General features: G+C 47.7%; 1 protein-coding gene across 1 annotated transcript; it reads right to left on the bottom strand.

Annotated features, from left to right (window-relative positions):
* Nucleotides 1-1,186: 1,186 nt before the first annotated feature.
* LOC114601390 (uncharacterized) lies at nt 1,187-24,603 on the bottom strand. The gene is made up of 9 exons (XM_077932635.1): nt 24,351-24,603; nt 14,540-14,602; nt 13,665-13,851; nt 11,778-13,108; nt 10,854-11,089; nt 4,356-4,413; nt 4,030-4,216; nt 2,140-3,473; nt 1,187-1,468 (listed from the first exon to the last, which is right to left on the bottom strand). The coding sequence occupies exons 1-9, from the start codon at nt 24,363-24,365 to the stop codon at nt 1,187-1,189; spliced, it is 3,693 nt and encodes a 1,230-aa protein (XP_077788761.1). The 5' UTR covers nt 24,366-24,603.

Here is a 24,603-nt window from a genome sequence, read left to right as displayed (position 1 = left end):
CAGCCCTTTAAAGAACACAGCCCGCTCCTCTGCAAAGGCAGGGCTAATTGCAGGGCAGGGTTTGCCAACCTCAACCTCTTTGCTGAGACAACATCCACCCATTAACCACAATCAAGAGAAAACTGCAGCCACTGGAGGTTACAGGACCTGTCCATGGTCCTGATAGGGCTTGCCTAAATCTGGGTGTATATTTATTTTTATTTATTTCACAAGATCTATACACCACTTGATTGCAAGAAAACCTCAAAGCAGTTTACAAAAAGAGTAAAACCATAAAATCATCTAAAAAAAGGAAACAACTATTGAAAACATCAAAAAAATAAATAAGATCAACAATGGGCAGGGAGCAAATTAAAATTTATGTCAAGATTCTACATTTATGGATGTTTTTAGCAGGCTCCAAAAAGTGTAGAGTGAAGGTACCTGCTTGGGAGTTCCATCTGAAAATATCTATTTCTTACAAATGCGGATCAAGTATTACATGGCACTTGTAACAGTGCCAGTTCCACAGATCCAAGCAGTTGCATGGGCATATATAGGATAAGGAAATCTCACAAGTAAACTAGGGACAAGCTGTTAAAGGCTTTATATACTAACCTGTATATTTGACCTTGGCCCTGAACTTGAAACTGCTAAATTGGATCTTTGCATTAAAGCAACAAAATCGCCAAACCAAGCCACAAACGCTTCTGGTCTTGCAGGCTTTGCATTTAAGTGTGCTAGGAGATTAAAATGTTTGTGGCCACTGCTGTCATTCCCCCCCCCCCTGCACCCCCGCCTGTCTTTCTTTTTCACCCCACACTCGTGACCAGTAATAAAACCAGAAGCTCTTTTCTTCAGGATCGCCTAAGCAAGAACAATCGCACAGTTTTATAACCCAGAATGGTTTTAAAATTAAAAATTGGCAGGCGTCCACTTTACATCTTGTCCACCCTCTGCTAAGAGAAGATTGGGGGGGGGGTGATTTAAAAGGAAAGAAAGGGGGGGTAGCACTTGTGTCAACAGAGTCTGCCCCAAGTAAGAAACCTTTTTCTTGCAGATGCCTTGAAAGCACAACTTAGGTGCTCCTTTATTACTTCAGAGAATTCTACAAGGCAGAAATGCAGAGTCCTGTTCTTTGATCTCTGTGAAAGCTGAATTGTTTCTTGTGTGGTATTTGTGGAAACATCATTGTAAGAGGTCTGAGTTATTCTTCCCCAGAATGTGTAGTTTCATTCATTCTCACCGGGGGCAAACCGTCAGCTTCTCTCAGTTGTTCATGTTTGGGTGCCACCACATTTGCGACACGGCCGTGCTCTTCAAGGGCCCTGATCCCTTCTTTCACGCTGTCCATAGCCAGCTTGACTGGTATTGGTAGTTCCAGTATGGGTTTGAAAAAGGAGATATTTGGCAGGTTCAGGGCAAGGGGAGCCGAAACGGGAGGCTCCAGGGCTGGCATTGCCTCGGCAAGGTCTCCCTCGCACTCCTCCTGTAATCATATCAAATATACCACATAGTCAGGATGAACAGTCCAGTGAAACAATAACTTTCCAAGAACCACCCTTTCCTTTCTTTTTCCAGGTGCTGCCACTGGATGTGCCTTGATTGGAATTGATTGAGGGCCCTCTTGGTGGCAGTTCCCCACCTGTCAAATGCACTCCCTGCTGCAATGGGAACATGGTCACCCAGTGAGTTTTAGAACTCAGTGTGGATTGGAACCCTGGTCTCCCCTGGCCTAACACTCAACTGCATCACACTCACTCACTTGTGACCCCACAAAAGGAGGGCATTTTTAGCCCAATATTTAACTCTGGGGTAAATAGCAACCCTGGGGAGGCAGCTGTCAACGTTTCCCTTTTTTGAGGGACATTCCCTTGTTTTGAATAGGATTCTTTGCAAGAAAAGGGAAAAGTTGACAGCTATGGGCGGATCAGAAGTGGGGGGGGGGGCAAGGGGTTGAAACCCCTCTAAGTAACATCATGTGTGAACATCCCCTCTTAATTGTGGCTCTTTAGTTAAAAAGCAACTGTGGAAGGGCACATCATGTGCTGACAGTGCAGCCCTGTGTGTGCCTCTTCTTGGGTTCAATGGGGCTTACTCTCAGGTAAGTTGGCATAGTAGAGAATGGGGAGGGAGCACCAGGCAGCACAGCACAATTACCTGAATACCCTGGGCAATGGCGGCCGCTTCATTGGCTTCCTTTTCATCTGCACCCCCTAGCTGCTCCTTGGCATCAGAAACCTCAGTGGTTACTTTTTCTAAGAGAACCACCATTTTCTCCGTTTCTGCGGAGGTCTGAATCCAGGTCGGCTGAAGAGCTGTCAGGGGCGCCTTGGTGACCTGGTCAAACTCCTCCAAGTAGTATTCCACTTGAAATCCATTGAGTAAAAACTTGAAATTGCTTGAGTACTCAATAAAGTTCTCTCTCAGTCTCTGTTCATAATACTGAGCTTGCAACAGATATGGCAGATAATGAAAACAGATGCAAATTTCCATAAAATCTACCTGTTTCAACATAACCAGAGACATGGGCTCCTTGGTGACATGGTCAGACTCCTCCAAGTAGTATTCCACTTGAAATCCATTGAGTAAAAACTTGAAATTGCTTGAGTACTCAAGAACGTTCTCTCTCTGTCTCACCTCATAATACAGAGCTTGCAACAGATATGGCCGATAATGAAAACAGATACAAATTTCCATAAAATCAACCTGTTTCAACATAACCGGAGACATGGGCTCCTTGGTGACATGGTCAGACTCCTCCAAGTAGTATTCCACTTGAAATCCATTGAGTAAAAACTTGAAATTGCTTGAGTACTCAGTAACGTTCTCTCTCAGTCTCCTGTACTCTATACCTTGCTGTTTGAAAGTTGCCATTAGCAGCACTGGCTCTGAGATGGCACCCAACTCTTCCTCGCCCATATTTTCAAGCAAGACTAGGGTTCCAAACTGGATGGCATTCTCCAAAGTCCTTACGTAAGTGGAGTCAGACACCTTGATAATGGAAAGATTATAGCTTGCTGCTTCCGTGCCCCAATCCTCCTTTCCTCCCAAGCTCATCTTTTCCGCCCTTTCCAGCTTCTGAGAGCCTTCCTCAATGTTGTTTTCAAGCTCTTTCTTCCGCTTATTAAGTGATTCAAGTTCATCGTTCAGGTTCCGGAGGCGGTCAATTACTTTCTTTAGTTCGTCTCTGTCCGTATTGAGCTTCTGCATCAGTAGAGTGAGCAACCCTTCCTCTTTCCTGAGTTCTTGATGTTTTGGGGCCACCACCTTTGCCACCCGATCGTACGCTTCCATGGATCCAACTCCTTGGCACAAGCCTTTGCAGGCAGATGATACAGCTGGCTCTATGAAAGATGGTTGAAAGTCCACATTGCTGAAATTCCACAACTTCTCTCTACTTCTCTTCATTACAGCTGGGAGGAAATTCTCTTTGTCAGAAGTCTTCAAGGAGTCGAGGTATTTCAGGTGCCTTACAACCATTTTGGAACTACCTGAAATTTCAAATAAATACATATATATTAAAATGTTTTCAAAATATGAATATCTCATTTTAAAAATCTGGAAGATTTTCAACCTTGCGGTTCTTTCCCCTGTAATAGTTTTTGGAGCATCCAGGTGATTCTTAAGCCAAAGGAAATGGATAAGGTCATAAAATGACACTTGCATCTATGGTTCATTTTATTGCATTGAATGCAGGGGGAGGGGCTGATGCCCATTGGACTTGTAGGGCAGAATACGGGAGAGTCAACAGTAGTGGGGAATTAGAGCCAATGACAGGCAGAGTGAACTAATTCTGGCTTTGTCCTCACCCTCCTTTCTGCTGATTTCCATAACAGCAACACTGGGTCTAAGGAGGAGCAGGAGCAGATGGGGGCTGGCTAACAGAGGCTTAGCTTTTTAGGGCAGTCCCCCACTTGCCCTAATGGACTAAAGTCTACTGGTTGAATGTCTGAATATATAATATAAAGTGATACGATGAAAATGCTCAGTATCAACAAAGAAACACATGACAACCCCTCCCAATAGAGGATTAAAAAAATAAATTACCACTTCCAGTTGAATCAGGTTTTCTTTCTGGCCTTTTTTTCACATTTTCCATGCCCAACTTGGCAGGTCCTGGTGGATCGTTTATGCAGTTGACAAATGAAGTGTTTGTCAGCTGCAGGGTATGGAGAGCTGAAAACGGACCTTCCAGGGTGGGCATTCGCTCCACCAGGTCGCTCTCGCACTCCTCCTGTAATGACATCAAATATATTCTCAGTAGGGATTTGATAGCCCTGGTCTCCCCCGGCCTAACACGCTAACTGCATCACACTCACTCTCTTGTGACCCCACCCACAAAAGGGGCAATGCTGGAGCTTCGTGCTCTGTACCGGGTGGCAGAGAGCAGGTGGGTCAGGGCGGGGCGTCCTGGGGGGCAGGAAGCGCTGCCTGAGGGGGCGGGGTGCCCAGCGCGGGGTCAGCTGCAATGACACCCTGCCAAGATCATGCTGCTGGGGTGGTGTGCTCCCCCTGCATTCCTCTTCCTCTGCCAGTGAAAGGGGGGGGGGATTTTTAGACATTTTTAGCAATAAATGCAAATGTTTTACCTTTAAAGGTAAAGGGTTAAGGGACGCCTGACTGTTAGGTCCAGTCGCGGATGACTCTGGGGTTGTGGCGCTCAACTCCCTTTACTGGTTGAGGGAGCTGGCGTCCAGCTTCTGGGCACGTGGCCAGCATGATTAAGCCGCTTCTGGCAAACCAGAGCAGAATACAGAAACGCCGTTTACCCTCCCACCAGAGCGGTACCTATTTATCTACTTGCACTTAGACATGCTTTTGAACTGCTAGGTTGGCAGGAGCAGGCACCGAGCAACGGGAGCTCACCCCGTCACGGGGATTCAAACTGCAGACTTTCGTATCAGCAAGCCCTACCCTAGTCACATTTTTTTCTTACCTCAGCATGCTTGGTGCCAGAAATTGACACCAAGAGAATTATCCAGAAAATCGACATCGTAATCTATGAAAAAAGAAAAGCAGATGAATATTTTTTTTAGACAGCTTTTAAATCCCAGAACACTTTCCTGCTCAGGCTGTTCACCTAACAACTTACCTATTTGCAGCTCATTTGCTGAAATGTCCTCTGTGCCCCAGATAACCCCAATATAAACTTAACATTGGATTGTGATGTAAGCTGGCACCCCTGTCTTGAATTATTATGCCAAGATGGGAAAAGTTAAAATTGTCATTGCTAGGCAAAATTTCAGTGATAAAAATTGGAAAACACAAGAACTACCAACAGTGGAAGATTGGCAGATGAAGATGATGGGCTTTTTGGAGCTAGCTGACCTGACTGGAAGAATCCGCGACCAGAAAGAAGAGGAGCTTCAAGAGGACTGGAGGAAATTCAAGGACTATTTGAACAAATATTGTAATATAAAAAATTAGAAATTACTTGAAAGAAACAAATAGGCCTAGGACAAATTAAGTTATAATTAAATAAATGGCATTCAGAATGTCAAGAAAAGTGAATAAGATGGCTATAATTGGAAATTGTTTTAGTTTAATAATGATATTGGAAAGCTGTTACTTTTAAATTACCAGGAAACTCAAAAGGGAGGGATTTGAGGAAGTCAATCAAGATGTTTAAAAAGTTGGATTTGTGAAGAATTAAGTTTGTTATTATTGTCTATTTGTTTATTGTTCCCCCCTTTTCCCCCTCCCATTTTTTCTTTCTCTCTCTCTCTCTTTTTTTTCTCTCTCTCTCTTCTCTTTTTCCTTTTCTGTTTTTGTGTATTAATCTGCTTTGTGGTTTGTGTTATTATGGTGGAAAAATCTAATAAAAATTTATTTTAACAAAATTTCAGTGATAAAAATGAATGTTTTGCCTAGAATGATATTTTTATTTCAAATAATACCTCTTGCGACTGATTCACTATTTAAAGAATGGCAAAAGGGGTTTATCTAAGTGTTATGGCAATGAAAAAAAAACCACAAGTTAAAATGAAAGTACTGCAAGATGTAAAGCAAAGGGGAGGATTGGCACTGCCTGATTAGAAATTGTATTTTGCCACCTATTGCTTAGCGTGGATGAAGGAGTGATTGATCCTAAGAAATAGGGGGATTTTGGAATTAGAGGGTCATGATTTAAGGTTTGGGTGACATGGATATCTGTGGTATGACAAGGTCAAAGTGAATATGGACTTTCAAAAACATTTTGTTAGATGCACTATATTGAGAATCTGGAGTAGAGATAAACCTAGGTTGTAGGTGAAGATACCCCTATGGAGTTCAGTGCAAGACGCATTTCATATGGAAACAGGTGACAGGTAAAGAGAAATGGTTAGCCTAGGGAGGCCAGATGACTTCACCTATTACAACTTTCCATTTTATAGGTTTATTAGATTTGTGCATTGCTTCCCACTAAGAAAGTGCCAATGCTATGTACAGCTGTTCTTCTGGTTTGTGCCAGAGCATTCCTACAACCCACTCTTCCTGAATTCTGGGTGAACTAGAATAATTCCAGAACAAAAATTCCAGAACAGCAGCACATGTGCTTCACTACAGTTTTAAGTTTCCCCAGTTCATTCCTTTGCATACACATACCAGTGTGCTCTGCACTTTAAGCTGGACACAGCTCAACATGGGCTTCCTCCATGACATTTCCATATCTTTCTAGGGCACAAATGAGATGGGAGAACTAACGCAGTTGCTCCCTCAGTCTTAGGGCGCAACAAGGTGGAGGTGGGCGTGCGGGAAGATGAAGCTTACAGGATCCTTATCAAGCAAAGCAATATACAGTGTCATCATGGAAAGAGTGAGATGGATGGGGGATGTCTTAGCCATGACCCTGCAATGATGGCGAAGAAATTCCAAACAAGGCTGAACTGGCCCCATGAATAAGTCGTCAGCCTGAAAGTTGGAAAAGAGTAAATGGCTTTCAAATGCAGCAAAAGTTGCATTATTACCAATAAGAACAGTTTGCTATCAGTCAATATGCAGAGCCAGACCAATACATTTTGCTGACTGAAGCAAAAAGCAAAAACAAAACGGTGCCTCTTCAATCCCATTCCATGTACAGCAGCCAATTGAGCTGGCAGCTGAGTCTTACAATGGGGCAGACAAACTCCAAACAAAGCATGGGATAACCCACCTAAGGTTATCAGGACAGTGGTGTCTTGGGCTGCCATAGGAATAACACAGGTCAGCCTGAGCTGTTTCATTTGAATAGGGTGATGTGGGGAACAGCAGCTTATGAACACTTCTCCAATTGTTTTGTGCTCTTGGTAGCACTTGTGTCAACAGGGTCTGGCTCAAGTAAGAAACCTTTTTCTTGCAGATGTCTTGAAAGCGCAACTTAGGTGCTCCTTTATCCCTTCAGAGAATTCCACAAGGCAGAAATGCAGAGTCCTGTTCTTTGATCTGTTAAGGCCGAATTGTTTCTTGTGTGGTATTTGTGGAAACATCATTGTAAGATGCCTGAGTTACTTTCCCCCGGAATGTCAGTCATTGCACACATCCTCTAAAATGTGTCCAGCCCATTCACTGCATGAGATATATGTTGTTCCCCTTTGAATTTCCATCTTTTGAGTTCTGGCCTTAAAGGAACTAAAAGACTAAATTTGTTGTTGTTTAGTCGTTTAGTCGGGTCCGACTCTTCGTGACCCCATGGACCAGAGCACGCCAGGCTTGAATACTGCAAAGCATATCCATAAGGCAAGTGAGCTGGTGCAGTGAGGTATTGTGTGGCCTAATTAGCCAAGCCAATATTACTATCTGGTTACAGCAAAAGAAGAAGAAGAAGAAGAAGAAGAAGAAGAAGAAGAAGAAGAAGAAGAAAAAGAAGAAGAGTTTGGATTTGATATCCCGCCTTTCACTCCCTTTAAGGAGTCTCAAAGCATCTAACATTCTCCTTACCCTTCCTCCCCCACAACACACACTCTGTGAGGTGAGTGGGGCTGAGAGACTTCAAAGAAGTGTGACTGGCCCAAGGTCACCCATCAGCTGTATGTGGAGGAGCGGAGACAGAAACTCGGTTCCCCAGATTACGAGACTACCGCTCTTAACCACTACACCACACTGGCTCTCCAAGAGCTCAGGGGTGGAACAATTATTCAATCCATGTTTCATATTTGACTCATCCTCTTCTTTCTTCTATATCCAATCCAGTCATTTCTTTATGTCCAACTGATTATAACAATATCTTTCCCCTTTGAAGTTGTGCCTTGCCTATCCTACTGCTTTCTATGCTGCTGTGGCTGTCTGTCCCATAGAAAATAAACAAAAGAGTGTGTGCATCTGTGTGTGTGTGTGTGTGTCCTGACTGATCAAACAGCAACATAAAACAAAATAGGGGGGAAAATAAAATAAAAGTAGCAGACTCAAATAAACTTTGTGATCAGTCAATATACGCCCAAAATCTAATAGCTGTGTTCCCCTCACAGAGCTCAAGCTCCAGAGTTCCCTAGGAAGAGGAACTAACCTCTCAGCACCCTTAATAAACTCCAGTTCCCAATATTTTAGAGGGGGAATTCATGATTGTGTAAATAGGTATGATATTGCTTTAAATGTATGGTGCAGATGGGGCCTAAAACCACCAGAAGATTAATATCTGAGGTAGAGAGTGGAAGGCAGAGGGCAAGGAAGACCTTACACAGGAATGGACGAAGTCACAGAATCAAAGAATCATAGAGCTAGAATGGAAGAGAGGGTCATCTAGTTCAACATCCTGCAGTGCAGGGGCTCAAAGCCATGACCCTGACCTGAAAATGAAAGCCAAGGTAGGAACTGGGGAAAGCCAGAAGCGAAGTTGAATGAAATGACAAAGCAAAGAGTTGGGCTCAACCCAAGAAAGAAAACTGGGAGCAAAGTAAAGAGGACTTCCAGACCAGCGTTAGTCTTGGGTGGGATTCAGCCACATCCCAGCAAATCCCAGTTGTGCAGTCCAAAGTTTTTGGGAGGCCTTGAACAACAAACCCACTCCTCCCAAAAGAATGGACTTTTTACAAAATATTCCCACTCTGGGGAAAGCTGATAGTTTTCCAGGACTTCTGCAGCTTTACAAAATGCAATTGGAAAGAACAGAGAGCTGGAGAAGCCGGTCCTTGTCGTCCAGTAATCTCCTACCATAGTTAGATTCGCCTTCGAACAGAAACAACGAATTGGAATGAAAAAGGTAAGATGTTTATGGAGAATGCAGAGATACCTTCTGATTAAAACAGAAGACTAAAGAAGACTCTGCTCACAAGGTGACCGGAGCCCTAATACAGTGGGCTCAGGGGGGAACTGGAACCTACAGTGGGACACTTTTAATAAGCAGCCATATGTTAGCTGGCCTTGCATTACTAGGGATGATGGAGTTTTGTCACAAATCCCAATATACTATGGGGTTTGTGAGGGCGTTTTGTGACAGGGCTGAGGTAAGTTTGTGATGGCCCTTTGTGAGTGGGCTCAGGTTGTGTTTGTGATGGTCCTTTGTGAGTGGGCTCAGGTGGGGTTTGTGATGGCCCTATGTGAGTGGGCTGAGGTGGGGTTTGTGATGGCCCTATGTGAGTGGGCTGAGGTAGGGTTTGTGATGGCCCTTTTGAGTGGGCTCAGGTGGGGTTTGTGACTCAAACCCTTAGGATGAGTCCCCAGTAGCATTTCATCTTTCAGCCTTGTAGATGTTAGCAGTTATGGAACTGGGCAACAGCCCTTTAAAGAACACAGTCAGCTCCTCTGCAAAGGCAGGGCTAATTGCAGGGCAGTGTTTGCCAAACTCAACCTCTTTGCTGAGACAACATCCACCCATTAACCACAATCAAGAGAAAACTGCAGCCACTGGAGGTTACAGGACCTGTCCATGGTTCTGATAGGGTTTGCCTAAATCTGGGTGTATATTTATTTTTATTTATTTCACAAGATCTATACACCACTTGATTGCAAGAAAACCTCAAAGCAGTTTACAAAAAGAGTAAAACCATAAAATCATCTTTAAAAAAAGGAAACAACTATTGAAAACATCGAAAAATAAATAAGATCAACAATGGGCAGGGAGTAAATTAAAATGTATGTCAAGATTCTACATTTATGGATGTTTTTAGCAGGCTTCAAAAAGTGTAGAGTGAAGGTACCTGCTTGGGAGTTCCATCTGAAAATATCTATTTCTTACAAATGCGGATCAAGTATTATGTGGCACTTGTAACAGTGCCAGTTCCACAGATCCAAGCAGTTGCATGGGCATATATAGGATAAGGAAATCTCACAAGTAAACTAGGGACAAGCTGTTAAAGGCTTTATATACTAACCTGTATATTTGACCTTGGCCCTGAACTTGAAACTGCTAAATTGGATCTTTGCATTAAAGCAACAAAATCGCCAAACCAAGCCACAAACGCTTCTGATCTTGCAGGCTTTGCATTTAAGCGTGGTGGGAGATTAAAATGTTTGCGGCCACTGCTGTCTTCCCCCCGCCACACCCCCGCCTGTCTTTCTTTTTCACCCCACACTCGTGACCAGTAATAAAACCAGAAGCTCTTTTCTTCAGGATCGCCTAAGCAAGAACAATCACACAGTTTTACACCCCAGGACAGTTTTAAAATAAAAAATTGGCAGGCGTCCACTTTACATCTCGCCCGCCTTCTGCTAAGAGAAGAAAGAAAGGGGGGATAGCACTTGTGTCAACAGAGTCTGCCCCAAGTAAGAAACCTTTTTCTTGCAGATGCCTTGAAAGCACAACTTAGGTGCTCCTTTATTACGTCAGAGAATTCTACAAGGCAGAAATGCAGAGTCCTGTTCTTTTATCTCTGTTAAAGCTGAATTGTTTCTTGTGTGGTATTTGTGGAAACATCATTGTAAGAGGTCTGAGTTATTCTTCCCCAGAATGTGTAGTTTCATTCATTCTCACCGGGGGCAAACCGTCAGCTTCTCTCAGTTGTTCATGTTTGGGTGCCACCACATTTGCGGCACGGTCGTGCTCTTCAACGGCCCTGACCCCTTCTTTCACGCTCTCCATGGCCAGCGTGACAGGTCCATTCAGATCTGGCATGGGTTTGAAAAAGGAGGTATTTGCCAGGTTCAGGGTGTGGAGAGCCGGAAGGGGAGAGTCCAGGGCTGGCATTGCCTCGGCAAGGTCTCCCTCACACTCCTCCTGTAATCATATCAAATATACCACATAGTCAGGATGTACAGTCCAGTGAAACAATAACTTTCCAAGAACCACCCTTTCCTTTCTTATTCCAGGTGCTGCCACTGGATGTGCCTTGATTGGAATTGATTGAGGGCCCTCTCGGTGGCAGTTCCCCACCTGTCAAATGCACTCCCTGCTGCAATGGGAACAGGGTCACCCAGTGAGTTTTAGAACTCACTGTGGATTGGAACCCTGGTCTCCCCTGGCCTAACACTCAACTGCATCGCACTCACTCACTTGTGACCCCACAAAAGGAGGGCATTTTTAGCCCAATATTACTTTTAACTCTGGGGTAAATAGCAACCCTGGGGAGGCAGCTGTCAACGTTTCCCTTTTTTTGAGGGATATTCCCTTATTCCGAATAGGATTCTTTGCAAGAAAAGGGAAAAGTTGACAGCTATGGGCGGATCAGAAGTGGGGGGGGGGGCAAGGGGTTGAAACCCCTCTAAGTAACATCATGTGTGAACATCCCCTCTTAATTGCGGATCTTTAGTTAAAAAGCAACTGTGGAAGGGCACATCATGTGCTGACAGTGCAGCCCTGTGTGTGCCTCTTTTTTCAGTCTTCTTGGGTTCAAGGGGGCTTACTCTCAGGTAAGTTGGCATAGTAGAGAATGGGGAGGGAGCACCAGGCTGCACAGCACAATTACCTGAATACCCTGGGCAATAGCGGCCGCTTCATTGGCTTCCTTTTCATCTGCACCCACTAGCTGTTCCTTGGCATCAGAAACCTCAGTGGTTACTTTTTCTAAGAGAACCACCATTTTCTCCGTTTCTGCGGAGGTCTGAATCCAGGTCGGCTGAAGAGCTGTCAGGGGCGCCTTGGTGACCTGATCAAACTCCTCCAAGTAGTATTCCACTTGAAATCCATTGAGTAAAAACTTGAAATTGCTTGAGTACTCAATATTCTCTCTCAGTCTCTGTTCATAATACTGAGCTTGCAACAGATATGGCAGATAATGAAAACAGATGCAAATTTCCATAAAATCTACCTGTTTCAACATAACCAGAGACATGGGCTCCTTGGTGACCTGATCAAACTCCTCCAAGTAGTATTCCACTTGAAATCCATTGAGTAAAAACTTGAAATTGCTTGAGTACTCAAGAACGTTCTCTCTCAGTCTCTGTTCATAATACTGAGCTTGCAACAGATATGGCCGATAATAAAAACAGATACAAATTTCCATAAAATCTACCTGTTTCAACATAACCGGAGACATGGGCTCCTTGGTGACATGGTCAGACTCCTCCAAGTAGTATTCCACTTGAAATCCATTGAGTAAAAACTTGAAATTGCTTGAGTACTCAGTAATGTTCTCTCTCAGTCTCCTGTACTCTATACCTTGCTGTTTGAAAGTTGCCATTAGCAGCACTGGCTCTGAGAGGGCACCCAACTCTTCCTCGCCCATATTTTCAAGCAAGACTAGGGTTCCAAACTGGATGGCGTTCTCCAAAGTCCTTACGTAAGTGGAGTCAGACACCTTGATAATGGAAAGATTATAGCTTGCTGCTTCCGTGCCCCAATCCTCCTTTCCTCCCAAGCTCATCTTTTCCGCCCTTTCCAGCTTCTGAGAGCCTTCCTCAATGTTGTTTTCAAGCTCTTTCTTCCGCTTATTAAGTGATTCAAGTTCATCGTTCAGGTCCCGGAGGCGGTCAATTACTTTCTTTAGTTCGTCTCTGGCCGTATTGAGCTTTTGCATCAGTAGAGTGAGCAGCCCTTCCTCTTTCCTGAGTTCTTGATGTTTTGGGGCCACCACCTTTGCCACCCGGTCATACGCTTCCATGGATCCAACTCCTTGGCACAAGCCTTTGCAGGCAGATGATACAGCTGGCTCTATGAAAGATGGTTGAAAGTCCACATTGCTGAAATTCCACAACTTCTCTCTACTTCTCTTCATTACAGCTGGGAGGAAATTCTCTTTGTCAGAAGTCTTCAAGGAGTCGAGGAATTTCAGGTGCCTTACAACCATTTTGGAACTACCTGAAATTTCAAATAAATACATATATATTAAAATGTTTTCAAAATATAAATATCTCATTTTAAAAGTGTGGAAGATTTTCAACCTTGCTATTCTTTCCCCTGTAATAGTTTTTGGAGCATCCAGGTGATTCTTAAGCCAAAGGAAATGGATAAGGTTATAAAATGACACTTGCATCTATGGTTCATTTTATTGCATTGAATGCAGGGGGAGGGGCTGATGCCCATTGGACTTGTAGGGCAGAATACGGGAGAGTCAACAGTAGTGGGGAATTAGAGCCAATGACAGGCAGAGTGAACTAATTCTGGCTTTGTCCTCACCCTCCTTTCTGCTGATTTCCATAACAGCAACACTGGGTCTAAGGAGGAGCAGGAGCAGATGGGGGCTGGCTAACAGAGGCTTAGCTTTTTAGGGCACTTCCCCACTTGCCCTAATGGACTAAAGTCTACTGGTTGAATGTCTGAATATATAATATAAAGTGATACGATGAAAATGCTCAGTATCAACAAAGAAACACATGACAACCCCTCCCAATAGAGGATTAAAAAAATAAATTACCGCTTCCAGTTGAATCAGGTTTTCTTTCTGGCCTTTTTTTCACATTTTCTATGCCCAACTTGGCAGGTCCTGGTGGATCGTTTATGCAGTTGACAAATGAGGTGTTTGTCAGCTGCAGGGTATGGAGAGCTGAAAACGGACCTTCCAGGGCGGGCATTCGCTCCACCAGGTCGCTCTCGCACTCCTCCTGTAATGACATCAAATATATTCTCAGTAGGGATTTGATAGTACTGGTCTCCCCCGGCCTAACACGCTAACTGCATCACACTCACTCTCTTGTGACCCCACCCACAAAAGGGGCAATGGTGGAGCTTCATGCTCTGTACCGGGGGACAGAGAGAAGGCGGGGCGGGGCGTGCGTCCTGGGGGCGGGAAGCGCTGCCTGTGGGGGCGGGGTGCCCAGCGCGGGGGCAGCTGCAATGGCACCCTGCCAGGATCATGTTGCTGGGGGTGGTGTGCTCCCCCTGCACTCCTCTTCCTCTGCCAGTGAAAGGGGGGGCATTTTTAGACATTTTTAGCAATAAATGCAAATGTTTTACCGTTAAAGATAAAGGGTTAAGGGACCCCTGACTGTTAGGTCCAGTCGCGGACGACTCTGGGGTTGCGGCGCTCAACTCGCTTTACTGGTTGAGGGAGCCGGTGTCCAGCTTCCGGGCACGTGGCCAGCATGATTAAGCTGCTTCTGGCAAACCAGAGCAGCATACAGAAACATCGTTTACCCTCCCACCTATTTATCTACTTGCACTTAGACATGCTTTTGAACTGCTAGGTTGGCAGGAGCAGGGACCGAGCAACGGGAGCTCACCCCGTCACGGGGATTCAAACTGCCGACCTTCGTATCGGCAAGCCCTACCCTAGTCACATTTTTTTCTTACCTCAGCATGCTTGGTGCCAGAAATTGACACCAAGAGAATTATCCAGAAAATCGACATCGTAATCTATGAAAAAAGAAAAGCAGATGAATATTGTTTTTAGACAGCTTTTAAATCCCAGAACACTTTCCCGCCCAGGCTGTTCACCTAACAACTTACCTATTTGCAGCTCATTTGCTGAAATGTCCTCTGTGCACCAGATAACCCCAATATAAACTTAACATTGGATTGTGATGTAATCTGGCACCCCTGTCTTGAATTATTATGCCAAGATGGGAAAAGTTAAAATTGTCATTGCTAGGCAAAATTTCAGTGATAAAAATGAATGTTTTGCCTAGAATGATATTTTTATTTCAAATAATACCTCTTGCGACTGATTCACTATTTTAAGAATGGCAAAAGGGGTTTATCTAAGTGTTATGGCAATGGAAAAAACCACAAGTTAAAATGAAAGTACTGCAAGATGTAAAGCAAAGGGGAGGATTGGAACTGCCTGATTAGAAATTGTATTTTGCCACATATTGCTTAGCGTGGATGAAGGAGTGAGTGATCCTAAGAAATAGGGGGATTTTGGAATTAGAGGGTCATGATTTAAGGTTTGGGTGACATGGATATCTGTGGTATGACAAGGTCAAAGGGAATGTGGACTTTCAAAAACATTTTGTTAGATGCACTATATTGAGAATCTGGAGTAGAGATAAACCTAGGTTGTAGGTGAAGATACCCCTATAGAATTCAGTGCAAGACGCATTTCATATGGAAACAGGTGACAGGTAAAGAGAAATGGTTAGCCTAGGGAGGCCAGATGACTTCACCTATTACAACTTTCCATTTTATAGGTTTGTTAGATTTGTGCATTGCTTCCCACTAAGAAAGTGCCAATGCTATGTACAGCTGTTCTTCTGGTTTGTGCCAGAGCATTCCTACATCCCACTCTTCCTGAATAGGGTGATGCGGGGAACAGCAGCTTATGAACACTTCTCCAAGTGTTTTGTGCTCTTGGTAGTACTTGTGTCAACAGGGTCTGGCTCAAGTAAGAAACATTTTTCTTGCAGATGTTGAAAGCACAACTTAGGTGCTCCTTTATCCCTTCAGAAAATTCTATAAGGCAGAATTGCAGAGTCCTGTTCTTTGATCTCTGCTAAGGCTGAATTGTTTCTTGTGTGGTATTTGTGGAAACATCATTGTAAGAGGCCTAAGTTATTCTTCTCCAGAATGTGTAGCTTCAGTCATGGCACATGCCCTCTAAAATGTGTCCAGCCCATTCACTGCATGAGATAGATGTTGTCCCCCTTTGAATCTCCATCTTTTGAGTTCTGGCCTTAAAGGAACTAAAAGCTTGAATACTGCAAAGCATATCCATAAGGCAAGTGAGCTGGAGCAATAAGGTATTGTGTGGCCTAATTAAACGAGCCAATATTACTATCTGGTTCTGGCAAAAGGTCAGGGGTGGATGCAATTATTTAGACATGCAGTCCATGTTTCATATTTGATGCATCCTCTTTTCTTCCTGTCCAACTGACTACAGTAATAGCCTTCTCCTTTGAAGTTGTTCCTTATCTATCCTACTGCTTTCTATACTGCTGTGGCTGTCTGTCCCATACAAAATAAAGAAAAATGGATGTGTGTGTGTGTGTATCCTGACAAATAAACAGCAACTTACAACAAAAAAGGGAAAAATTAAAATAAAACTGAAGGTAGCAGACTTTTGTAATCAGTCAATATATGCCTAAAATCTAATAACTGTTTTCCCCTCACAGAGCTGCAAGCTCCAGAGTTCCCTAGGAAGAGGAACTAACCTCTCAGCACCCTTAATAAACTCCAGTTCCCAATATTTTAGAGGGGGAATTCATGACTGTGTAAATAGGTATGATATTGCTTTAAATATATGGTGCAGATGAGGCCTAAAACCAGAAGAAGATTAACATCTGGGGCAGAGAGTGGAAGGCAGAGGGCAAGGAAGATCTTACAGAGGAATGGACGGATTATGAAGTCATAGAATCAAATAATCATAGAGTTAGAATGGAAGAGAGGGTCATCTAGTTCAACATCCTGCAATGCAGGGGCTCAAAGCCATGACCCTGACCTGAAAATGAAAGCTATGGTAGGAACTGGGGAAAGCCAGAAGCGAAGTTGAATGAAATGCCAAGGCAAAGAGTTGGGCGAGAGATGTGGCAGTGGTGCCTTTGGCTTCCTCTTTCTGGGAAAACCCTCCCAAGTCACCCTGAGAGCAAACAGGTTGCTGTGAGTGTGGCTGTTAGAACAGGGGAAAAGAAGGGCCCCCTTCTTAATCCTCAATACAAAATGGCTCGACCCAAGAAGAAAGCAAACCGGGAGCAAAGCAAAGAGTGTTGGTGTCAGGGTTGCTTCAAGATCCTAGCTCACAGAGGATCACGCTAGCCAACGGTCATTAAGTAAAAGTCTTTATTGAGTTACAGTTTCCATTCTCAAGCTGCTGCGTGCAACTCTACGTCTAGTAGCTAGACCGGCGAAGCTCCGTCTGAATCTCCGCCCCTCGTACACCAACTTAATATCCTAGCCCTGCTCCACCTTTTCCGCCTGACTGTTCTTCTCTGGGTCCCTCTGCCCCCCTGGGTCTCTTCCTTCCGGGATTCTTCTGACGCTGACCCCCCGGACCCTCCTGTCTCCTTGCGCCGGGCTTTAGGACCCGGCTCCCTTTCCGGGCTGCCTACTGCGCCGCCTTCCTGTGCATTTGAACTTGGCGCGCGCACCCAACCTTCCACCTTCCGTCTAACCGTCTTTTCGCTCCCAGATGGAGGTGTGGCCACTCCTGACTCGTGCCCTCCCTCCTGTTGTGAGCTGCCAGCGCTTGCCCCCTGGCTCCCTTCCTCTTCCCTGTTCTCTGGCGGTGACGCTGGTCCCGATCTCCAACTGCTCTCCTCTGAGTCCCCTCTGGCTCTATCTTCCTGGGGTGCCCCCCTAAACTCCCCCCTTGCCCTGGCCACTGGTGCTCCTTTCTGTGAATCCTCCGATTCACTGGAAAGGCTCGGAGATCTCGGGTCGTCGTCATCGCTCATCTTTTCTTCTGCCTCCTCCCCTTCGCTCTCTGTTTCCTCCCTTGCCCTTGCCTCTGCTCCTGAACCCCTGACATCCATCCCCCCCTCGAAGCCCCCCACTCCCCCTTCCCCTCCTTCCGGTGCTGGAGTTGGGTGCTGTTGTGTCAAGGGGACGAATGTCGGGTACCGTTCGCTTCCCGTAGCGGGCCTCCTTCCGAAGTCTTCCGGTTCTTCCTCCCTGCTCTCGTCGACGACGGTCACCTCTGCTTCCATCTCTGTGCCGCCGTGCTCGAAACCAGGGTCGTCCCCGAAAACGTCCATGTCCGTCTCTCCCTCACTTCCTCCTGGCGGCGTTGCTCGTCCTGGACCTTCTTGCCACTTCCTGCGCCACTGCTCCTCTGGTCTGTCGTCCCACCAATACGAGGGTTCTGAGGCAGATCCCGAGGGTGACCCCTCCGGGGAACGGACGTCTCGTGTCGGGTCCTCGTCCGAGTCGAACCCCCGGAACGTGCTGGCCGAAAGCGTGGGCGTGAAAAGCCAGTCGTCGAAAAAGTCTGCTGGCATTGGTCTATGTGGGAAGAGGGCATGAAACTCGTCTTTGAGCAGAGGTTCGTCCAAGGCGTAGCCCGGCACCCAGCTGTTCGCACTGGCCGGGGTGCCCTCCTTGGCGAGAAAGTATTCTACCCCTTCTTCCCCCCATCTGGAATCCAAAATCTCTGTGACTTCGTTGATGCGCTCCTTCTGTGCCCCTCCTGCGCGCCCTGTTCTGTCTCTGACCGGACTCGGCGCCGTTCCGGGTTCCTGAAACCTGTGCGGTGCCTTGTAGGGAGTGAGCACCGATCTGTGGAACACCGGATGCATTCTGGAACCCTCCGGAAGCGCCAGCCTGAAGGCCACCGGGTTGATCTGCTCTTCGACTTGATAGGGCCCCAGTTGCTTATGCCCTAGTTTCTTCTTGGCCAACGACCTGGCCGGCACTGCGTGGGCTGCTAACCAGACCCAGTCTCCCACGTGGAGCTCTTCGCCAACCCTTCTACTTTTGTCCGCTTGTACCTTGTATGCGTGCTTGGCCAGCTCCAGGTGGCGCCTCAGCTGATCGTGGACTTCCTGCAGCTCCGACGCGAACGCATCTGCCGTCTGCGGCTCCCCCTCCCCCAGCCTTTCCAGTCCCGGAAAAGTTCTGGGGTGCCTCCCGTTGTTGGCGAAGAACGGCGTGATCCCCGTGGACACGTGTTTCGTGTTGTTGTAGGCGAACTCGGCGAGCGGCAGGTAATCCACCCACGTCGCAGGCTGTTGATTTGCATAACACCTCAAGTACTGCTGCATGATGGCATTGACCCGCTCCGCTTGCCCGTTGGTCTGCGGGTGTCTCGCCGACGCCAGGTTGATCTTGACGTTCAGGAAGCCCATCAGCTTCTGCCAGAAATTCGAGATGAACTGCCGCCCCCGGTCGGACAGAATAGACCGTGGCAGACCGTGAACCTTGAACACGTGGTCTATGAACAGTTTGGCGGTTTGCTCCGCCGTGGTCACCTTCGCACACGGAATGAAATGTGCCATCTTGGAAAACAGGTCCACCACCACCAGCACTGCCGTCTTGCCCCTCGAGCTGGGCAGATCCGTGACAAAGTCCAGGGCCACTCTCTCCCAAGGTTCGACCGGAGTTTGCAGCGGTTCCAACAGTCCGGCCGGCGGCCTATGCACTGGCTTCGCCCTCTGGCAGGTGTCACACCTCGCCACGTAGTCCGCGACCTCCCCTCTCATTCCAGGCCACCAGAAATCCCTGGCGACTAATTCCACCGTCTTCTCCTTGTCGAAGTGCCCAGCCGTGGGCGCGTCGTGCAGCTGCTGCAGCACCTTGGCGCGAAGTTCGTCTCCCGGCACGTAGATGGCCCCTTTACGGATGAGCAATCCATCTCTTAGCTGGAAACCGTCGGCCGCTGCCTTGCCCCTTTGCACCTCTGCCATCTTTGCTTGTGCGAAGGAGTCCCCCTGCAACGCTCGTCGCACCGCCTCCAGGTCCACGGTTGCCGCGGCGCACGCCCACACTGTTGGTGCGAAGATGTGCATGGCGGCCGCTGGCGTTGCGTCCTCCAGATACTGTGGCTTACGAGAGAGAGCGTCCGCCATGATGTTGGTGTCCCCCGGGACATACTCTATTCGGAAGTCGAAGTTCGCAAAGAACTCAGCCCAACGTATCTGCCTCTGGTTTAGGAACTGTGCCGTGCGCCAGTGCTCTAGGTTCTTGTGGTCCGTGCAAACCTGCACCGTGTGCTTGGCGCCGATCAGAAAGTGCCTCCACGCCTTGAACGCTGCATGAATGGCCAGCAACTCCCTGTCCCATATGGTGTAGTTCTGCTCGGACTTGCTGAGCTTCCTGGAGTAAAACGCTCCCGGTCGCCACACCCCTTGCGGGTCTTTCTGCAGCAGGACCGCCCCCACGGCTCTGTCCGAGGCGTCTGTCTCCACCCTCATCGGCTTGCTGGGGTTGACGTGAAGCAGCTGCTCTTCCGACGCGAAGAGACGCTTGAGTGCCTGAAAGGACTGTTCCGCCTGCTCTGTCCAAATGAACTTCTTTTTCTTGGAGCTAAGCGTGTCAGTGATGGCCGCCGTCTGCATAGCGAAGCCCTTGATAAACTTGCGATAGAAGTACGCAAAGCCGACAAACCGTTGGACCTCCTTCCGGTTGCGCGGGCTCTTCCAATCCAACACCGCTTGAACCTTGGCGCTGTCCATGGCGAGCCCCTTGTCAGACAGCTTGTAGCCCAGAAAATCCACCTCCGTCACGTCAAATTGGCACTTCTCCAGCTTGGCGTAGAGCCTATGTTGCTTTAGCCTGTTCAGCACTTCCTTGACGTGTTTGTCATGCTCCTGTTGCGACTCCGAAAAGATCAGGATGTCATCTAAGAAACAGACGCACGTCTTGTAGAGAAGTCCCGCCAACACGTGATGCATGAATGCTTGAAAAACGTGGGCGCCATTTTGCAATCCAAACGGCATAACTCTATATTCGTAGGTCCCCAGTGGCGTGAACATGGCTGTTTTCCACTCATCTCCCTCCCGCATGCGAATGAGGTTGTACGCCCCTCGCAGGTCCAACTTGGTGAACACTCTGCCCTTCCGCACCTTTGCGAGGAGGTCGTCAATTCGGGGCATGGGGAAGTCCGATGGCTTAGTCACACTGTTCAAGATCCTGTAATCCACTACAAGTCTCTTTTGGGGCGTATCCCGCTTCTTAACGAAGAACACCGGACTGCCTCCCGCTGCCTTGGACTCTCGGATGAAACCGCGCTCCAAATTATGATCTATGAACTCCTTGAGTTCTTGCAGTTCGTCCTCTGACATGGAATACAGTCTCCCCTTAGGCAGCGCCGCCCCTGGCAGCAGGTCAATCTTGCAGTCATATGGCCTGTGAGGTGGTAGCCGGTCTGCCTCCTTCTCGCAGAAAACTTCCAAAAATTCTGCGTACTTGTGGGGAATTGCTTGCAGCGTGCCTAGCAGCAGCTGTGACTCCTCTTCCTCTCCTTCCTGCCTGGGCACGATGCAGTGTTCAGCACAAAAGGAAGAGCCGAAGGTCAGCTGCCTCTGGTACCAAGCCAGCGTTGGGCTGTGCTTGTCCAGCCAACTCATGCCCAACACAATGGGTGTGTCCGATAATTGAGTGACGTTGAAGCTGATGACTTCTTTGTGATTCCCAAGTCGCATCACCATTGGTGGCGTTTGTTGCACCACTTGCCCCCCTAGCAGCTCCCTGCCGTCCACCGTGACAACCTGCAGGGGCAGTGTGGCCGGCAGCAACTGTATAGCATGCTTGTTGACAAAGTCCTGCCCTATAAAGTCCGCATTGCTGCCTGAGTCAATGGTGATTGGCACGTCCATGGTGATGCCATTGGGCAGCTGGAGAGATGCGGTGAGCCTCACCACTGGTTTGGGCGGGAGGGGGTTCACGGGCTGTAAAATCTCTGGGGACTGCATCATTAATACGTCTGGCTGGGCCCCAGTGCCTCTTCCTCCAGCCAGACTGCGTCGTTTCCCTGCTGTGGTCCTCCTTGCTGCGTTGCTGCAGTCACCATTGCTGAGGCTGCAGTGAGCTTGTTGAGCCTCTGGGGACACTCTTTCGCCATATGCCCTGGCTCCTCACAGACGTAACACTTCCTGTTCCCTCTAGGAGGCTTCGCTTTCACTGCTGCTGGTGCTAGGGCTCTGGTTGCTGACTGAGCCCTGGCACCTCCAACCTCCATAGGTTCAGCTCCTCCTCCTGGCGGAGGCGTGGATTGTGTACGCGCTGCTTCTCTGGGAAAGAAGGAGGAGCCCCTGGCTGTTTCGCGCCCTCCACGCCCTTCGTCCCTGCTCCATGGACGTCCTTCCAGCCGCACCCCCACTGCCAGCGCCCTCTGCACGACCTCCTGGGTGGTTCGGGGTCTCTCCCCCCTCGCAATTTCATCTTTCACAGAGCTGTGTAATCCCTCCCAGAACAGGTCTCTTACAGGAGTCGAATCTCTGTCCCATTCTAGGGCACTGGCCAAGGCGAAAAAGCGGGCATGGTACTGCCGTACGCTGGCCCTTCCCTGTTTCAGTCCATGAATCTGTTGCCTAGCAAGATCCACGTCAATGCTTGATAAAAAACACGCATCCATCGCTTTAATAAAGGCATTCGCATTTTGGAGCGCCGGATCGTTATCCCTCCACAAATTGCGCAGCCATGCTCTGGCATCCCCATGCAAATAGGACATGATGAATCCCACTTTCTCTTGCTCATCTCTAAAATCTTTACTCAGCAGTTGCAGTGCACACAGTACGTCTGCTCTAAAATTGGGATACTGTTGCAGGTTCCCATCGAAGTGAGAGACCAGACCGCCTGTGCGTCTCCCCAACCCAATCCCCTCTGGTTTGGGTGTCTGTTGCCCTTGCTTCGTAAGCACTTCCAACCTGACCTGGAGATCCCTGTAGGCGGCAGCTGCGTCCTCCTCTCTCTTCCTGGATGCGAGAGCCTCGGCATTCAGCTGTGACACTGCTTCTCTGAGTTCCGCTATCTGCTGTTCAGCTGTCATGTCGGCTGCCGTTCGTGAGCTCGCTAGTAGGCACCTGCTTCTCTCCTCTCCTCGAGGCTGTAGATGCCCACAATTCTGGAGACGGAGCTTACTGTCAGGGTTGCTTCAAGATCCTAGCTCACAGAGGATCACGCTAGCCAACGGTCATTAAGTAAAAGTCTTTATTGAGTTACAGTTTCCATTCTCAAGCTGCTGCGTGCAACTCTACGTCTAGTAGCTAGACCGGCGAAGCTCCGTCTGAATCTCCGCCCCTCGTACACCAACTTAATATCCTAGCCCTGCTCCACCTTTTCCGCCTGACTGTTCTTCTCTGGGTCCCTCTGCCCCCCTGGGTCTCTTCCTTCCGGGATTCTTCTGACGCTGACCCCCCGGACCCTCCTGTCTCCTTGCGCCGGGCTTTAGGACCCGGCTCCCTTTCCGGGCTGCCTACTGCGCCGCCTTCCTGTGCATTTGAACTTGGCGCGCGCGCCCAACCTTCCACCTTCCGTCTAACCGTCTTTTCGCTCCCAGATGGAGGTGTGGCCACTCCTGACTCGTGCCCTCCCTCCTGTTGTGAGCTGCCAGCGCTTGCCCCCTGGCTCCCTTCCTCTTCCCTGTTCTCTGGCGGTGACGCTGGTCCCGATCTCCAACTGCTCTCCTCTGAGTCCCCTCTGGCTCTATCTTCCTGGGGTGCCCCCCTAAACTCCCCCCTTGCCCTGGCCACTGGTGCTCCTTTCTGTGAATCCTCCGATTCACTGGAAAGGCTCGGAGATCTCGGGTCGTCGTCATCGCTCATCTTTTCTTCTGCCTCCTCCCCTTCGCTCTCTGTTTCCTCCCTTGCCCTTGCCTCTGCTCCTGAACCCCTGACAGTTGGTTTCTGTTTGCCACTGAGCAGAGCAGGACTCTCTTTACATTCCACACATTCCATACTGTTGGAAGTCTCACGGGAGACGGATGGGACCGCTAGTGGTTTCCTGTTCCTTTGTTCCTTTGTTCAGTTGCTCTCTCTGCTTTCATAGAGAGAGGATGTATTTTTCTTTGCTGTCTGCTTAGCGAGAAATATAACTCTTTAGTCATGTAGCCATAAATCTCATCACTTCCCTGTGCAGAATGCAAAGAAAGAAATATTTCAATAAAAAGAAATATACAATGTAATGCTAAGTGTATTTTAAGAACCCATCACTTGTAAGCAGGTTTGCTAGATATTGTGATTCCCAGCAACTGGTTTTCAGAGGCATTTACTGTCCCTGATAGCGGAGGGAGAAAATGGCCATTGTGACTAGCAGCCATTGATAGCCTTGTTTTCCATGAATTTGCCTAATCCACTGTTAAAGCCATCCAGGTTGATGGCCATCATTATTTCTTGGGGGAGAGAATCCCAACGTTTTACTAGGCACTGTGTGAAAAAGTACTTTATCCACACCTTTGCTCTCTTACGTGGTACGTGCCAAAGGATTCTACAAAACATTGCCACTCTGGGGCTTCGAAATATATCTTCCCCATGTTCTCTGTGATGAAGAGTTGGGTGGCCGGGATGATTTTATCTGGTCTCAGGCATTGGAGGATGACCAATGGTGAATGGAACCTGGTCTCAGGCATTGGAGGTCATGACCTGTGACCAGATTCCATTCACCATTGTCAATCGAAAAAGAATCAATGGGCAGTCCGGCAATCAGCCAGGCACAGATCTTGACTGGTTCCCCATAAGTGTTACTCAGGCTGAAATCAGTAGAGAATGGGGCTTTCTCCTCCTAGCACAAAACCCACCGTTTCTTCTGACATTCTGTACGGTCACAACGGTAAAGGCTCCCAGATTAGCCACCGTCCCTGAAGATAACAAGACACCCCTGGTGAGGTCAGTGTGCTGAATTCTTGGCAAGTGTGCTGCTTCCGTCCTTCCTAGCTTTCTTTCCTCCCAAGCCGCTGTTCAGCTTTTCAGCCCTGTCTGGCTTCTCAGAGCAGACGTCAGTGTTGTTCCCGAGTTCTTTCTTCCGGGTATTCATTTCTTCATCCTTCAGGT

This window comes from Podarcis muralis, chromosome 8 (assembly GCF_964188315.1).
Source record: "Podarcis muralis chromosome 8, rPodMur119.hap1.1, whole genome shotgun sequence".
In the NCBI taxonomy this organism is placed as follows: Eukaryota; Metazoa; Chordata; class Lepidosauria; order Squamata; family Lacertidae; genus Podarcis; species Podarcis muralis.
Note: the sequence above shows the minus strand (reverse complement) of the source record. Positions and strands in the feature narration are given on the sequence as shown.

What these genes read in the sequence shown, in the direction of transcription:
- LOC114601390 (XM_077932635.1), bottom strand. An exon ending in CTGAGAGAAGCTGACGGTTT is followed by an intron (nt 4,414 to 10,853) that starts GCCCCCGGTGAG and finishes CCGCCCCCTCAG; the next exon opens with GCAGCGCTTCCTGCCCCCCA. An exon ending in CACCTGCTCTCTGCCACCCG is followed by an intron (nt 4,217 to 4,355) that starts GTACAGAGCACG and finishes ATGTCATTACAG; the next exon opens with GAGGAGTGCGAGAGCGACCT.